At 50.3% G+C, this 14,733-nt stretch overlaps 1 protein-coding gene across 1 annotated transcript in view; it reads left to right on the plus strand.

The window, feature by feature from the left end:
* Positions 1-13,548, plus strand: part of GFRA2 (GDNF family receptor alpha 2) — a 39,005-nt gene extending 25,457 nt beyond the window's left edge. Inside the window, exons 5-9 of the mRNA XM_056508616.1 lie at positions 9,959-10,068; positions 10,146-10,286; positions 10,363-10,538; positions 12,322-12,375; positions 12,486-13,548. Of these exons, the coding sequence (XP_056364591.1) occupies positions 9,959-10,068; positions 10,146-10,286; positions 10,363-10,538; positions 12,322-12,375; positions 12,486-12,614 (610 nt within the window). The 3' untranslated portion in view covers positions 12,615-13,548. The remainder of the gene's footprint in view (positions 1-9,958; positions 10,069-10,145; positions 10,287-10,362; positions 10,539-12,321; positions 12,376-12,485) is intronic.
* The last annotated feature ends 1,185 nt before the right edge of the window (positions 13,549-14,733 follow it).

Here is a 14,733-nt window from a genome sequence, read left to right on the forward strand (position 1 = left end):
CCCAAATCTGGGATTTATTTGTGTTGGTTTTGCTGGAGAGTTTTGCTGTAACCTCAGGGGGTTTTTTTTCCTCCTGGGATGAGGCATGGATGCATTCCTTGGATCTGGGTTTTCAGGAGAAAATCCCATCCCATCCCATCCCATGGATCCCATCCCATGGATCCCATCCCATGGATCCCATCCCATTATCCCATTATCCCATTATCCCATCCCATCCCATCCCAAGGACAACTCAGGGCAGGGCTGTTGCCACGGGATTTCCTGTTATCCATGGGTTCTTCCAGCCAAAACTCTTCCATGTCCCCTCATCCTTCTCCCATCTTTCTTTTCCCATCTTTTCTTTCCCATCTTTTTTTTTTTCCCCATCTTTTTTCCCCATCCTTTTTTCCATCTTTCCCCATCTTTCTCCATCTTTTTTTCCCAGCTTTTCCCCATATTTTCCCATCTTTTCCCACCTTTCTTTTCCCACCTTTTCCTTCCCATCTTTTCTTTTCCATCTTTTCTTTCCCATCTTTTTTCCCCCCATTTCTTCCGCATCTTTTCCCCAGTTTTTTCCCCCCATCCTTCTCCATCCTTCTCCATCTTTTTCCCATCCTTTCCCATCTTCTCCCCAGTTTTCCCGATCTTTTTCCCATCTTTCCCCATCTTTTCCCCAGCTTTCCTCCCAGCTTTTTTCCCCCCATCTTTTCCCATCCTACCCTATCCTTCTCCAGCTTTTCCCCATCTTTTTTTCCCCCCATCTTTTTTTTCCCAGCTTTTTCACATCTTTTCCCATCTTATTCCCCATCTTTTCCTCCATCTTTTTCCCAGCTTCTCCCATCTTTTCCCCAGTTTTCCTGATCTTTTTCCCAGTTTTTTTTCCCCATCTTTTTTCCCCATCTTTCCCCATCTTTTTTTTTTTTTTTTTCCATCTTTTCCCCATCTTTTCCCCATCTTTTCCCCACTTATTCCCAATTTTTTCCCAATCTTTCCCCATCTTTTCCCCATCTTTTCCCCATCTTTCCCCATCTTTCCTCATCTTATTCCCCATCTTTTCCCCTGCTTCTCCCAGCTTTTTCCCAGCTTTTTTCCCAGCCTTTCCTATCTTTTCCCCAGTTTTCCCGATCTTTTTCCCATCTTTCCCCATATTTTACCCATCTTTTTCCCCCATCTTTCCCCATCTTTTTTTTCTCTCAGCTTTTCCCCATCTTTCCCCATCTTTCCCCCTGCTTCTCCCATCTTTTTCCCATCTTTTTCCCAGCTTTTCCCGGCTCTCAGGAGCCTGACAAAGTCCCGGAGTTTTTGTGGCTGATTGCAAGGGACAGGTTTTAGCTCCCGGAACACAAAAACCTTTGGCGAAGCACAAACCTCAGCGAAGGGGAAAGGGAAGGGAAGGGGAGAAAAAAGCTGATTTCAGCAGCTGCAGCTCGTGGATTTTTCATCTTGCATCAGCAAGTCGGGAACACAAATAATCTGCTCTTACACGCTCCAGTGGTGCCAGTGCCGGAGAAATTCCCAACCTCCACTGGCTGGAGCTCCCAGCATCCAAACTGGGCATGTTGGGGCGTTTCCTGGATTTTTATCCCGATTTTTGGTGTGTTTAATTCCTGTATAGTCAGGAATGTTCTGCTCACAGGATATTTGTGTGCCAAGGATTTTGGCTGGGGTTGGAATATCCAAAGTGGGGATGTTGGATCATTTCCTGGATTTTTATCCCGATTTTTTGGCAAGGGAAGGTCAGGGATGCTCCTACTCCCAGGATATTTGGGTGAAGAGGGTTTAGGCTGGGGTTGGAACATCCAAACTGGGGATGTTGTGTCAATTCCTGGATTTTTATCCCAATTTTTGGTGTGTTTAAATCCTGAGGAGTCAGGGATGTTCCTCTCACAGGATATTTGTGTGCTAAGGATTTTGGCTGGGTTTGGAGCATTTAAAGTGGGGATATTGGATCATTTCTCTGATTTTTATCCCAATTTTCGGTGTGTTTAAATCCTGAAGAGTCAGAGATGTTCTGCTCCCAGGATATTTGTGTGTCAAGGATTTTGGCTGGGGTTGGAATATCCAAAGTGGAGATGTTGGATCATTTCCTGGATTTTTATCCCGATTTTTTGGCAAGGGGAGGTCAGGGATGTTCCCACTCCCAGGATATTTGTGTGCTAAGGATTTTGGCTGGGGTTGGAGTATCCAAAGTGGGGATGTTGGATCATTTCCTGGATTTTTATCCCGATTTTTGGTGTGTTCAAAGCCAGGGGTTTGCTACCATTCCCAGGATATTTGGGTGAAGAGGGTTTAGGCTGGGGTTGGAGCATCCAAAGTGGGGATATTGGATCATTTCCCAGATTTTTCTCCCAGTTTTTGGTGTGTTTAAATCCTGAGGAGTCAGGGATGATCCGCTCCCAGGATATTTGTATGTCAAGGATTTTGGCTGGGTTGGAACATCCAAAGTGGGGATGTTGGGTCGTTTCCCAGATTTTTATCCCAGTTTTTGGTGTGTTCAAAGCCAGGGGTTTGCTGCCCCTTCCAGGATATTTGGGTGAAGAGGGTCTAGGCTGGGTTTGGAACATCCAAAGTGGGGATGTTGTGTCAATTCCTGGTTTTTTATCCCAATTTTTGGTGTGTTTAAATCCTGAGGAGTCAGGGATGTTCCTCTCACAGGATATTTGTGTGCTAAGGATTTTGGCTGGGGTTGGAGCATCCAAAGTGGGGATGTTGGATCAATTCCCAGAGTTTTATCCCAATTTTTAGTGAGTTTATATCCAGGAGAGGTCAAGGATGCTCCACTCAAGGGGTGTATGTGTATCAAGGATTTTGACTGGGGTTGGAACATCCAAAGTGGGGATGTTGGGTCGTTTCCTGGATTTTTATCCCCATTTTTTGGCAAAAGGAGGTCAGGGATGTTCCCCCTCCGGGGATATTTGGGTGAAGATGGTTTTAGCCAGAGTTGGAACATCCAAACTGGGGATATTGGATCATTTCTCTGATTTTTATCCCAATTTTCGGTGTGTGTAAATCCTGAGGAGTCAGAGATGTTCTTCTCCCAGGATATTTATGTGTCAAGGATTTTGGCTGGGGTTGGAGCATTTGAAGTGGGGATATTGGATCATTTCTCTGATTTTTATCCCAGTTTTTGGTGTGTTTTAATCTTGAGGACTCAGGAATGTTCTGCTCAGATGTTATTTGTATGTCAAGGATTTTGGCTGGGTTTGGAATATCCAAAGTGGGGATGTTGGGTCGTTTCCCAGATTTTTATCCCAGTTTTTGGTGTGTTCAAAGCCAGGGGTTTGCTGCCCCTTCCAGGATATTTGGGTGAAGAGGGTTTAGGCTGGGTTTGGAGCATCCAAAGTGGGGATGTTGTGTCAATTCCTGGTTTTTTATCCCAATTTTTGGTGAGTTCAAGTCCAGGGGAGGTCAAGGATGCTCCCCCTCATGGGGTGTTTGTGTGCCAAGGATTTTGGCTGGGGTTGGAGCATCCAAAGTGGGGATGTTGGATCAATTCCCAGAGTTTTATCCCAATTTTTGGTGAGTTTATATCCAGGAGAGGTCAAGGATACTCCACTCAAGGCGTGTTTGTGTATCCAGGATTTTGACCGGGTGGGGATGTTGATAATTAAAATTGATTTTTATCCCAATTTTTGGTGTGTTTAAGCCAAGGGCAGCTCAGGGATGCTCCCCCTCTGGGATATTCGTGCAAAGAGGATTTTGGCCGGGGCTGTGCTGGATCCTTGGCTCGGGAAGGCGGGAGCGGGGTCCGGGCAGGCGGGGGATTGATGGAACACCGAACACGGGAACAAAACGCGGCTTTGTGAGCGGCAGCGCCGCTTTGTTTAGCACAGACACAACGCCACCGTAATGGATGTTCCCTTGATAAACAGCAGCTCAACTTTCTCATTACTCCCTGTAATGAGAGCCCCGAGCTCGCCGGGCTGGGAAGAAAAAGGAGCAGGGAAAGAAGAAGGAGCAGGGAAAAAAATCTCTCCTGGATTTAACGGGAGCTGGGAGAGCTCGGGCTTGGAGGGGACAGGATGTGGTGGAACCTCCAGACTCGTTTTGGGATTGGGAAATCTGTGAAAATCCCCAAATTTTGTGGATTTGGGAGGTGGAGATGAAGCTCAAAAGAGGACGAGGCTGGGGAAGAAGAAGAGAAGGAGGAGCAGGGAAAAATCGCTTCTGGATTTAATGGGAGCTGGGAGAGCTCGGGCTTGGAGGGGACAGGGTGTCGAGGAACCTCCAAACCCAGTTTGGGATTGGAAGATCTGCAAAAAATTCCTAAATCTGATGAATTTGGGAAGTGGAAGGGCAGCACACAAGAGGAGGTGGCTGGGGAAGAAGAAGAGAGGAAGGAGCAGGAAAAATCTCTCATGGATTTAACGGGAGCTGGGAGAGCTCGGGCTTGGAGGGGACGGGGTGTGCAGGAACCTCCAAACTCGTTTTGGGATTGGGAAATCTTTGAAAAATCCCCAAAATCTGCTGGATTTGGGAAGTGGAGAGGCATCACAGAAGAGGAGGTGGCTGGGGAAGAAGGAGAGAAGAAGGAATAGGGAAAAATCTCTCCTGGATTTAACGGGAGCTGGGAGAGCTCGGGCTTGGAGGGGACAGGGTGTCGAGGAACCTCCAAACCCAGTTTGGGATTGGAAGATCTGCAAAAAATTCCTAAATCTGATGAATTTGGGAAGTGGAAGGGCAGCACACAAGAGGAGGTGGCTGGGGAAGAAGAAGAGAGGAAGGAGCAGGAAAAATCTCTCCTGGATTTAACGGGAGCTGGGAGAGCTCGGGCTTGGAGGGGACGGGGTGTGCAGGAACCTCCAAACTCGTTTTGGGATTGGGAAATCTGTGAAAATCCCCAAAATCTGCTGGATTTGGGAAGTGGAGATAAAGCTGAAAAGAGGACGAGGCTGGGGAAGAAGAGAGGAAGGAGCAGGGAAAAATCGCTTCTGGATTTAACGGGAGCTGGGAGAGCTCGGGCTTGGAGGGGACAGGGTGTCGAGGAACCTCCAAACCCGATTTGGGATTGGGAAATCTGTGAAAAATCCCCAAATTTGGTGGATTTGGGAGGTGGAGGGGCAGGACTCGGTAAGTCCCTCACATGTGGAGGCAGGTGGGGGAGAAGAAAAGAAGGAGCAGGGAGAAATCTCTCCTGGATTTAAAGGGAGCTGGGAGAGCTCGGGCTTGGAGGGGATGGGATGTGGAGGAACCTCCAAACCTGATTTGGGATTGGGAAATCTGTGAAAATCCCCAAAATCTGCTGGATTTGGGAAGTGGAGATAAAGCTGAAAAGAGGACGAGGCTGGGGAAGAAGAGAGGAAGGAGCAGGGAAAAATCGCTTCTGGATTTAACGGGAGCTGGGAGAGCTCGGGCTTGGAGGGGACAGGGTGTCGAGGAACCTCCAAACCCGATTTGGGATTGGGAAATCTGTGAAAAATCCCCAAATTTGGTGGATTTGGGAGGTGGAGGGGCAGGACTCGGTAAGTCCCTCACATGTGGAGGCAGGTGGGGGAGAAGAAAAGAAGGAGCAGGGAGAAATCTCTCCTGGATTTAAAGGGAGCTGGGAGAGCTCGGGCTTGGAGGGGATGGGATGTGGAGGAACCTCCAAACCTGATTTGGGATTGGGAAATCTGTGAAAATCCCCAAATTTTGTGGATTTGGGAGGTGGAGATGAAGCTCAAAAGAGGAGGTGTCTGGGGAAGAAGAGAGGAAGGAGCAGGGAAAAATCTCTCCTGGATTTAACGGGAGCTGGGAGAGCTCGGGCTTGGAGGGGACAGGGTGTCGAGGAACCTCCAAACCCAGTTTGGGATTGGGAGATCTGCAAAAAATTCCTAAATCTGATGAATTTGGGAAGTGGAGGGGCAGTACAGAAGAGGAGGTGGCTGGGGAAGAAGAAGAGAAGAAGGAGCAGGGAAAAATCGCTTCTGGATTTAACGGGAGCTGGGAGAGCTCGGGCTTGGAGGGGACAGGGTGTCGAGGAACCTCCAAACTCGTTTTGGGATTGGGAAATCTTTGAAAAATCCCTAAAATCTGCTGGATTTAGAAGTGAAGAGGCAGCACCGGGGGCGATCCCTCGCAAGAGGAGGCGGCTGGGGGAGGGCTCGGCTCCCTGCGGGCTCGCCGGGCTCTTACCACGAGAATCAGTCAATTCTCGCTGAATAATTAACTCGAGAGGCTTCCCAAGTATTGACTTAATGTGACAGCGAGTCTGTCTTGAGCCGGGCTTTGCTTGTGTAAACACAATCTCCTGTTGGGCTCAGTTAGCGGCTCAATGGGACAGAACGGGCCCGCAATTAAAATCAAACGATTCCTGCGCTCCTTCCTCCCCTTCCCGGGCAGCCGCGGGGCTCGGGGAGAAAAAAAAAATCCCACCCAAAAAACGCCTTTGAGGAGCTTTTTTTGTGCCTCAAAATGCGGAGGCCTGAAATGTGGGGAGCGAAGTTGTTGATTAGTGACTAATTAATAACGGCCGGATTTGGGGTGCGCTGGGCTGTGTTTGGGGTTTTCTCCCTCCTGCCGGGTTTTCTGTGCTTTGGGAATTTCTCCGGTGGTTTTCGTGGTGAATTTGCCTTTTCCCGGCCGTGAGCAAGGAGCAGAAATTCCAGAGGTTGGGGAGATCCTCCAGGATCGGAGTCCAGGCTTTGATCCTCATCTTGTCCCCAGCCCGGAGCTCCGAGTGTCACCTCTGGGGGTTCCCTGGGGACATCTGGGGGTTCCCTGGACACCTCCAGGGATTTTTGGGGACCTCCAGGGGTTCCTTGGGGACCTCCAAGGGTTTCTTGGGCATCTCCAGGGGTTCCCTGGACACCTCCAGAGGTTTCTTGGACAACTCACGGGGTTTTTTGGGGACCTCCAGGGGTTTTTTTTGGGACCTCCAGGGGTTTCTTGGACACCTCCAGAGGTTCCTTGGGGACCTCCAAGGTTTTCTTGGGCATCTCCAGGGGTTCCTTGGACATCTCCAGGGGTTCCTTGGACACCTCCAGAGGTTTCTTGGACACCTCATGGGGTTTTTTTGGGGACCTCCAGGGGTTTCTTGGACATCTCCAGGGTTTCTTTGGGCACCTCTGGGGGTTCCTTGGACAATTCCAAGGGTTCCTTGGGGACCTCCAGGCCATCCTTAGATACCTCCAGAGTTTCCTTGGATACCTCCAGACCATCCTTGGACACCTCTGGGGATTCTTTGGGCACATCTGGGGCATCCTTGGACGCCTCCAGGATTCCTTGGACACCCCCAAGGGTTTCCTTGGACACCCCCAAGGGTTTTTTGGACACCTCCAGGATTCCTTGGACACCCCCAAGGGTTTCTTGGACACCTCCAGGAATTTCTTGGCAATCTCCAGGGTTTCTTTGGACATCCCCAAGGATTTCTGGGATACCTCCAGACCATCCCTGGACACCTCCAGCAACTCCCCTCCAACAGCCCCTTCCAAATCCTGTCCCCCTTTCCATCAGGAAATTCTCTGGAATCGAAGCCGAGAGCTTCAAAAAAATTTTCCCTTTTTTTTCCCTCAAACCTCCCGCGGCTCAGCCCAGAGCAGGCGCCTCCTCTCCCCACACAACTTTTCCCGGATAAAACAAATCCATCCATTGATCTTTTCTCCCTCCCCCGTGAACTCCTCGCTCCGTTTGGCAGCGGGTCATCCACAAAAACCGAGTTTTATTCCCGCTTCTCTTTTTCCTTCAGCTGCTCCCACTCCCTGGGACTCTTTGAATTTACCTGGGAGCGTTTGAGGGGAAATTTTTTTTAATCTCAGCATCTCCCGGCTTCAAAAGAATCCTTCTCCAGCAGGACGGGAGCGTTGGGAGGGCGATGCCCAGCGGGATTTTTGTGTCTCGCCGAGTTTTTTCCGTGTTGTCGCAGCTTCCTGAACATCCCCGGCTCGGCAGGAGAGAGGCAGCGGATTTCTCCCCAGCTTTAAAAAAAAAAAAAAAAAAAATCCCTCAGTCCCTGTAAATTGCCCGTGAAAAAAAAAAAAAAATAAATTCCACCTCTGGAGGAATCCCGGCGTCTTTTCCATGAAATATTCATGGAAAAACAAGATGCTGTTGGATTGGATTCGCGCTGAGTTATCACAGCGGGTCGGGGGATGGGAGTAATTAACGCTCAATTAAGAGCTTAAAAAAAAAATCACGAAAAAAAACCCCAAAAACCAAACAGATCCCAAAACCTCCGTGTTTGGAAAATTTCAGTATCAGAGCGTTCCCTAAATTTGGGATTTATGCATCTGGGATTTATTTACAGGTGCAAAAAATCCCTAAATTTGGGATTTATGCACCCGGAATAAATGTACAAATACCAAAAAAAAACCCTTAAATTTGGGATTTATGCACCCGGAATAAATGTACAAATACCAAAAAAAACCCTTAAATTTGGGATTTATGCACCTGGGATAAATGTACACGTAAAATAAATCCCCTAAATTTGGGATTTGTGAACCTGGGATATATTTACAGTTACCAAAAGTCCCCTAAATTTGGGATATCTGCACCAGGTGTGTGTGTAAGGATGCACAAAGTCCCTTAAATTTGGGATTTATGCACCTGGGATAAACGTACAGGTGCATAGAACCCCCTAAATCTGGGATTTATGTTCTGGGAATGCAGGTACTGAATTTAAAAGCCCCCTAAATTCAGGATATTTTGGTCCAGGTGCCCTGCAGGGATCCAGGTCCTTGGGAAGGGATGGATTTGGGAACAGGATCCTGGCGCTGCCTTTGCTGGGATTTTTCCTCCAGGAATCCAAGAGGAGCAGTTTGGAAGCCCCTAAATTGGGAATCCAGCCCTGGGAGCGGGTTTGGGATGGGAGATCTGAATTTAGATCCAGAATTAATATTTTTAACCCTTTTCCCCACTCCTCTGGGGGGGGGAAAATCCTCCTCCTCCTCCCCCATCCCTCATCCAGAGCCAGCCCAGCTCTTCCCAAATTTTCCAGGCCATCCTCCAGCTGCCAGCAGCGATTTGGCAGCGATTCCTCCGTGCTCCTGCTAAGCTGGACTTGGCTCCTTCTCCTTCCCGTCTTTATTTTTTCATTTTTTCGGAGCCCCTGGGAGCCAAAATCCAGGCCGAGCTTTTCTCCCTGGCAGCGAATCCCAGGCAGTGTCCAACAGGGAGAGCGGCATCTGGCTGGGATATTCCTGAAGGATTTCCCAGCTGCATCCTCACGGATTTTGGAAGGAATGACCTTTGCCTCAGAGGATGCTCCGGGCCGGGAGCAGAGCCCCGGGGAGCGGCGGTGACAAATTTTCCTGGACTCGCCGCGCTTCCTGCAGGGAATTGACGTCCCTTCGCCTCGGATTTGGGAAGAGAGGGAAATGCTGTCGGAAAGTTTTATTCCTCTCCCGTGGAGAGGCTGGGGAAGGAGCAGGTTTTGGGATTCGTTCCCACCCTTGAGCTGAGGTTTGGCTGCACGGGAGGTGGAGCAAACTCTCCCCAGAAAATAAAAAAATCTGGAAAAGTTTTCTGGGTTTTGTTCAAGGAAAATCCCCCAGCAGGAGCTGAGGATCTGCTCTGGGATTGGGAGTGGGATGGGAGCCCCCAGAGCCTCCACGGGCTGGGCCACAAGGAAGGAAAATAAACATGGACACGACGCTCTTAGGATGGGGCAGTTTTATTTTTGGGAATAAGGAGAGGGAGGAAATCTCCTCCTTGCCTCAGGCATCACAGCAGAGCTGCAGGATCCTGGTTTTCCCTGGAATTTCTGCTCCTTCCCCATCCTCAATCCCCGTCAGGGAGCAGCTCCTCACACCCACCCCAATCCATCCCTTCCCCAGGAGATTCCCGTTGTGTTGCTCTTTTTTGGGATCTGAGTATGGACGAGCACGGCCGTTCCCAGGATCCTGTCCCCTCTTGGATAACCCAGCTGACAAACCTGAATTGCCCTGGAATTTCTCAGGATGTTGGGAATGGGGCATTTTTACCCCATTTAAAAATTCCTTTTGGCTGCGGATGGAACCGGCTCTGAAATTCCGTTGTTTTCCCAACTTTTCCTCCTCTGCAGATCCCGGCTGGCCGATTACCACACCAACTGCCAGGCCACCTTCCAGACCCCGACCAGCTGTCCCGGGGACAACTTCCAGGCGTGCCTGGGCTCCTACGCGGGGCTCATCGGTGAGTGCCGGAGCCGGGGTCGGGAATCCATAAATCCCGCTGGGATTTCATCCCCGTTCCCTCCTCCTCCCCGCCAGGCTTTGACATCACCCCCAACTACGTGGACGCCAGCACCAGCAGCATCACCATCTCGCCCTGGTGCTCCTGCAGAGGCAGCGGGAACATGGAGGAGGAGTGCGAGAAATTCCTGCGGGATTTCACGGAAAATCCCTGTCTCCGTAAGGCGCCGCCCCGCCCCGCTCCTTTCCCGCTGTTTCACCGTTCCCACCCTTCCTAAACCTCTCCCGCTCCCAGGAAACGCCATCCAAGCTTTTGGGAACGGGACCGACATGAACGTGGCTCCCAAAAATCCCAACCCCGCCGCCACGGCGCCGCCCAAGGCGGAGAAGAGCCCGGAGCTGCCGGACGATGTCAGCGACAGCAACACCGCCTACGACACGAGCGTCATCAGCACCTGCACCTCGCTCCAGGTGCGGCCCGGGACACGGGACACGGGACACGGGACACGGGACACGGGACACGCCCCGTGGAACGGGAAAATATCCCGCTGGGATCCGCCCGGGGGATGGAAGGATCCGGGCAGCGTTTGGGGTCTGCAGTGGGGGAGGGAGGGATCCTCCACCTGTCTGCCCGCTCACCTGCTGACTCCTCGTTTGGGAGATGGAATTTCAGGGGTTTTTTGGGAATTCTGGAAAATGTGTGTTGTCTTGCCAAGTGCTGGGCTTGGGCGTCCGTGTTTTGCTCCGTGGGTGGAAAAGGAATGGGAGGGAAATGGGATTGGGGAATGGCTGAGGATGTTCCAGGAATGGGAAGGAAACGGGATTGGGGATTGGGAATTGGGGAATGGGAATTGGGGAATGGGATTGGGGATTGGGAATTGGGGAATGGGACTGGGAAATGGGATTGGGGATTGGGAATTGGGGAATGGTTTGGGATATTCCAGGAATGGGAAGGAAACAGGATTGGGGAATGGGATTGGGGATTGGGAATTGGGGATGGCTTGGGATGTTCCAGGAATGCAGGGAAATGGGAGTGGGGAATGGCTGGGGCTGTTCCAGGAATGGGAAGGAAATGGGATTGGGGATTGGGAACTGGGGAATTGCTGGGGATGTTCCAGGAATGGGAAGGAAATGGGATTGGGGATTGGGAATTGGGGAATGGGATTGGGAATGGGATTGGGGAATGGCTTGGGATGTTCTAGGAATGGGACTGGGGAATGGGATTGGGATGTTCCAGGAATGGGAAGGAAATGGGATTGGGGATTGGGAATTGGGGGATGGGATTGGGGAATGGGATTGGGGAATGGCTTGGGATGTTCTAGGAATGGGACTGGGGAATGGGATTGGGATGTTCCAGGAATGGGAAGGAAATGGGATTGGGGATTGGGAATTGGGGGATGGCTGGAGATGTTCCAGGAATGCGATTGGGCAATGAGATTGGGGAATGGAATTGGGGAATGGTTGGGGGTGTCCCAGGAACAGGATTGGGGAATGAGATTGGGGAATGGCTTGGGATGTTCCAGGAATGGGATTGGGCAATGAGATTGGGGAATGGTTGGGGGTGTCCCAGGAACGGGATTGGGGAATGGTTTGGGATGTTCCAGGAATGGGACTGGGGAATGGTTTGGGATGTTCCAGGAATGGGATTGGGGAATGGAATTGAGGAATGGTTTGGGATGTTCCAGGAATGGGATTGGGGAATGGAATTGGGGAATGGTTTGGGATGTTCCAGGAATGGGACTGGGGAATGGGACTGGGGAATGGTTTGGGATGTTCCAGGAATGCAGAGGAGGGGGACTGGGGAATGGGTTTGGGGAATGGGACTGGGGAATGGTTTGGGTGTTCCAGGAATGGGACTGGGGAATGGTTTGGGATGTTCCAGGAACGGGACTGGGGAATGGTTTGGGATGTTCCAGGAATGGGATTGGGGAATGGGATTGGGGAATGGGACTGGGGAATGGTTTGGGATGTTCCAGGAACGGGACTGGGGAATGGTTTGGGATGTTCCAGGAATGCAGAGGAGGGGGATGGGGACGGGTGGGGTGTCCCAGGGTTCCAGGCAGGATTCCCAGCAGCATTCCTGGCAGGATCAGGGTGGGAGTGAGGCCGGACCCGCTGAACCCCCTGAGCTGAGACGGGCTGAGCCTTTCCCAAACCTCCCTGTGCTCCATCCCCCACAGGGAAATTCCAGACCCCAAACCCCCGAGCTCCAGGGGCACATTCCCACCCTGACCATTCCCAATTCCTCCTGCAGGAACAAGGCCTGAAACCCAACAAATCCAAGGAGCAGAGCCTGTGCTACTCCGAGGTACTTGGAGGAATCCCAGGGCTGGGAATCCTTTCCCAAACACCCTGGAGGTGTTTCCCAACCTTGGGGACGCTTTTCCCTACAAATCCCGCTCCTGTCGCTCCTCCCAGGCGCAGCTGACCACGGATGTGATGCCGGAGCAGAAAACTTTCCTGGATCCCAAGGCGGGGAGCAGCCGGCGCGGGGAGAGCCGGATCCTGCTCCTCATCCCCGTCCTGATCCCGGCGCTGGGGCTCTAGAGGGGCGGGGAGGAGCGGCCGGTGGGGCGGGGACACTCTGACCAGTGCCACCAGTGCCACCAGTGCCACCAGTGCCCACCAGTGCCACAGACTGGAACGCTCCCAAATCCCGGGAATGCCGAGCTCCGGAGAGGCAGCAGGACCCTTCAGCACGCTGGGAAACTTTGGTGGTTTCCTTCCAACTTTTTGGTTTTTTTTTTCCCAGGAGTTTTGGGGCTTTTTTTTTTTTGTCTTTTCCGGGTTGGTTTTCCTGGGAAAACTCCCTGGAGTGGGCCTGGAATGGGGGTCTGGAGTAGCCAGCGGTGCCGGGGAAGGGAAAAAAGTCGGAGAAAAAGTTTGGGAAAGTGAATTTCAGGATTTTTGCACCGGGGTGGCCACAGGGACACGGAGGATTCCACGTGGGAACATCCTGGAGGATGAAGGCGCCATCGGGAACCACCTGGAGAGGATTCCCGGAGCTCTTCCCGTTGGTTTTTGGGGGATTTTGGTTGGGATTTTTCCTCGGAGACTTTCCGAGTGGAAGAGAAAAGAAACTGGTGTGAAACGTGTGTGAGGTTGTGCTGATGTTTTCAATCATTCCAAGGGGAGAGGTTCCATTCTCCTTATTCTTTTCTATTTTTATTTGGAATTTGGGTTGGGAGTGGATTTTGACCCCTCCAGGGTCGGAATTCCCGATTTTCCCACCCCATTTTAATTCCTATATACACATAACATATGAATATTCCCATATATATAACCCTACCCATCCTGTGACTTCCTAATTCCCATTTTCCCCTTTATTTTCCTTTTTTTTTTTTTTTTTTTTTTTTTTTTTTCTAATTCCTCTGATTCCCACAACAACTTCCAAATGTATTCTTGGAAAATTTATTTTTTTTAACGATGTCTATAATGGAAAAAAAAAAAAAATCAGAAAAGCAAACCAAAATAAACCAAGGAAAACAAACCAAGGAATGAAACAGCCCCAAAATCCAAGATTCCATAAAAATCCCGATGTCTGGTGGGGAGGAAAAACGGGAACCCTTCAGTTGAAGGAATTCCAAAATTTGGGTTGGAATTCCACAATTTTTGGCCTTTCCTGCAGGAGACAGCAAACAAGGAGCTGCCACATTCCCGTTTGTTGGTGATATTTTGGGAATTTTTATGTGCAAGAATTTCGGGTTTCAAATTCCAGCCCCTCCCTCGATGGGGTTCGGAATTTTTTTCTCCCAAGACAACCTGGCAGTGCTGGAAATGTTGGGATTTGGGGCAGAGGAAGAGTGAGGGGCTGGAATATTTTTTTTTTATTCAGATTTTTTTACTTATTTTGAAGTTTGGGAAGGAGGGAGAGAGGGAGGGATGAAAATTCCCTTTTTCAGTGTGGAAAATCCGACGGAGGGAATGTGGGAGTCGGCATTGGGAATATAAACAAATCCCGGCTCTCCTGGAATTCCTGCTGCAATCCTGGGCTGATTTTGTGGGGCAGCCAAAAAAAAAAAAAAAAAGGATTTGGGAGCTCCGCAGCAAAATTTGGGGTGATTCCCAATCCCAGCGTTCCCAGCCAATCCCAGTTTGGGTTTCCTTGGGAAAGAAGTTGGGAATTCCAGCGTGGATTTTTCCTGGGAGAGTCGGGAATGGAAATTTCGTACTGGGAATGGGGTCTTGATCCAGGATTCCATTCAGGAATGGAAATTCCAGCACTGGGAATGGGATCTTTATCCAGGATTCCTTTAAGGAATGGAAATTTCGTACTGGGAATGGGGTCTTAATCCAGGATTCCATTCAGGAATGGAAATTCCGGCACTGGGAATGGGGTCTTGATCCAGGATTCCATTCAGGAATGGAAATTCCAGCACTGGGAATGGGGTCTTGATCCAGGATTTCTTTAAGGAATGGAAATTCCGGCACTGGGAATGGGGTCTTGATCCAGGATTTCTTTAAGGAATGGAAATTCCAGCACTGGGAATGGGGTCTTGATCCAGGATTCCTTTAAGGAATGACAATTCCAGCATTGGGAGCAGGGCCCTTCTCCAATAATTCCTCTAGGAATGGCAATTCCAGCGCTGGAATGGGGATTTGCTCCAGGATTCCTTCCAGGAATGGTGATTCCAGGATTTTCTCCAATGGGGTCTTGATCCAGAAT

This window comes from Oenanthe melanoleuca, chromosome 22, assembly GCF_029582105.1.
Source record: "Oenanthe melanoleuca isolate GR-GAL-2019-014 chromosome 22, OMel1.0, whole genome shotgun sequence".
NCBI lineage: Eukaryota > Metazoa > Chordata > Aves > Passeriformes > Muscicapidae > Oenanthe > Oenanthe melanoleuca.